This window comes from Rutidosis leptorrhynchoides, chromosome 3 (assembly GCF_046630445.1).
Source record: "Rutidosis leptorrhynchoides isolate AG116_Rl617_1_P2 chromosome 3, CSIRO_AGI_Rlap_v1, whole genome shotgun sequence".
Lineage (NCBI taxonomy): Eukaryota > Viridiplantae > Streptophyta > Magnoliopsida > Asterales > Asteraceae > Rutidosis > Rutidosis leptorrhynchoides.
In genome coordinates, this window is record NC_092335.1 from 58762983 (window position 1) to 58765837 (window position 2855).

The following is a 2855-nucleotide window of genomic DNA, read 5'->3' on the forward strand; positions in this document are numbered from 1 at the left end:
CCACCAGTCTATATGCCCGCTACTCCACCATATTCACCACCTGCTGGAGAATCCCAAATTGATGCTGACTATGATGGGGATGATGATGAAGAAGAAATCATGGAGGAAATCATTGAAGAAGAAGAATCAGAACCCGAGAAGGAGTCTGAGCCCACTGTTGTCTTAGCTCCCTCTCAGAAGAGGAAGGAACCTGAGACACCTATTGTTGAAACCCCTAGTCCCTCCAAGAGACTTAAACACAACTAACTTAGTTATTAAAAAAAAAAGTCAAGTGTTTTTCATATAAAAGGCTTTGCCTACTCATCGTTTTCTGTGTAATAAGGATAATTTATCCATTCGTTATTAATAAAAGTCAAGTGTTTGTTTTTAAAAATTTTGTCTTATCTCACCATATCTATATGTGTGTGTTGTGTGATTATTATGAATCATAATTGCAAACTTATATTTATAGCACCATAACTCTTCAATTAATACTTTATTTATGTATTGAAGAAAATGACTAGTGGTGCGCAAACAAATGACAACAACACTATTTCCAACATCACTCTCTCTGCCGAGCAATTTCAGATACTTTTAGCTGCCGCCCAGGGCAACCACAACAATGGCAACAACGGTCAACAGAATCTCCCCAAAACTTGTTCATATAAGGATTTCTCAAATTGCAAACCTCCAAGCTATAAAGGAACCGAGGGACCGGTTGAACTAACCCGGTGGTTCGAAAAACTTGAGTCTATTTTCAGGATGTGCAATTGTGTTGATGTTGATCACGTTAAGTTTGCTACAGGATCTTTATCTGGCGGTGCATTGACTTGGTGGACCGCATACTCTCAAACTGTGGGACTTGATGCTGCAAATGCCATCCCATGGACTGCCCTAAAAAGAATGATGACGGACAAGTATTGTCCAAGAAATCAGGTCCAGAAAATGGAAAGTGAGTTCTGGGAACTCAAGGTAAAGGGTACTGACATTGAGGCTTATACCAACCGTTTCTTATAGTTGGTTACATTGTGCCCTGACATGGTACCTACGGAACACAAGAAGATTGAACGTTATGTTGAAGGACTGCCTGATGAGATTCAGGGTAATGTGATAGCTGCTGGTAAAGAGACCGTCGATGGTGTGATATTGATGGCTCAAAATTTGGTAATGGCGAAAAGAAGGAAGCTCGCCACTAATAAGCAAACCGAAGTAAAAGCTGCTGATAATAAAAGGAAGTTTGAGCCTGCTCAGAGTTCGGGTCAGGGTTCAAACAAAAGGGTTAGTGATGCTACAAAAAGTGGTTATATTGGAACAAAGCCGTTATGTAATCGTTGTGATAAGCATCATCATGGGAGGTGCACTGTTGAGTGCAGTAGGTGTAAGAAGATTGGCCACTTAGCCAAGAACTGTAAGGTTGTGCTGCCTGCAACCAACACTCCAGCTGCAAAGACTGATCCAACCGTGCCTACTTGTTACGGTTGTGGGGAAGTTGGGCATTTCAGAAACCAGTGCCCTAAGAACAAGACTGCAACAGCGGGTAATGCTAAGGGTAGAGCATTTGTCATGACCACCGAAGAGGCTCGTGAAGAAGATGAAGTTATAACGGGTACGTTCCTTGTTAACAATTGCTATGCTACTGTTTTATTCAATTCCGGTGCTGATAGAAGTTATGTGTCTACGGAATTTTGTGCCTTATTCACTGAAAAACTACAAGCCTTAGAAATCAAGCGCCTTGTAGAAGTAGCAAACGGTAAGGTTATGAAAGTAGACAATATTTATAAAAATTGTGATCTGATTCTAGCTGACAAAAACTTTAAGATCAACTTACTGCCAATCGAATTAGGAAGCTTTGATGTAGTTGTAGGGATGGATTGGCTAACCCCGTTGAGAGCTGCAATCATGTGTTATGATAAAACCATTAATATTCCTCTTGAGAATGGTGAAACCCTAATCATACAAGGAGAAAAGAGTGGTTCTAAACTTAATATCATCTCTTGTATAAAAACCCGTAAATACCTGATGAAGGGGTATCAAGTCATCTTAGCTAATGTTAAGAAAGTCGAACCGGAAGAGAAACGAATTGAAGATGTTCCGATGGTTAGAGAATTTCCTGAAGTTTTTCCTGAAGAACTCCCTGGTCTCCCACCTCAAAGACAAGTCAAGTTTCAAATCGATCTAACTCCCGGTGCTGCACCTATTGCAAAGGCACCATATCGACTAGCTCCATCCGAAATGAAAGAATTATCCATCCAACTACAAGAACTCTTAGAGAAAGGATTCATTTCGTCCTAGCTCATCTCCATGGGGAGCACCTGTTCTTTTTGTTAAGAAGAAAGATGGCACGTTGAGAATGTGTATTGATTACCGAGAACTCAACAAGTTAACTATCAAGAACCGTTATCCACTTCCGCGTATTGATGACCTATTTGACCAACTGCAAGGGTCAAGTATCTATTCGAAGATTGATCTTAGGTCAGGGTATCATCAGTTAAGAGTCAAGGAAACTGATGTTCCCAAGACTGCCTTCCGAACTCGTTACGGACATTACGAATTTCTTGTTATGCCTTTTGGTTTAACAAACGCACCAGCTGTATTCATGGATCTTATGAACCGTGTATGCAAGCCTTATCTTGACAAATTCGTGATTGTTTTCATCGACGATATCTTAATCTATTCCAAGAACAAGCAAGAGCATGAACGACATTTACGTTTGATCTTAGAATTGCTAAAGAATGAACAATTGTATGCCAAGTTCTCCAAATGTGAATTTTGGTTACGAACAGTTCAATTTCTCGGACATGTGGTTAATAGTGAAGGAATACATGTCGATCCAGCAAAAATCACTGCTATTCAGAACTGGGAAGCGCCTAAGAATG

At 40.3% G+C, this 2855-nt stretch overlaps 1 protein-coding gene across 1 annotated transcript; it reads left to right on the forward strand.

The window, feature by feature from the left end:
- The first annotated feature begins 495 nt into the window (after window positions 1-495).
- LOC139900013 (uncharacterized) lies at window positions 496-996 on the forward strand. The gene has a single exon (XM_071882828.1). The coding sequence runs from the start codon at window positions 496-498 to the stop codon at window positions 994-996; it is 501 nt and encodes a 166-aa protein (XP_071738929.1).
- Window positions 997-2855: the final 1859 nt, after the last annotated feature.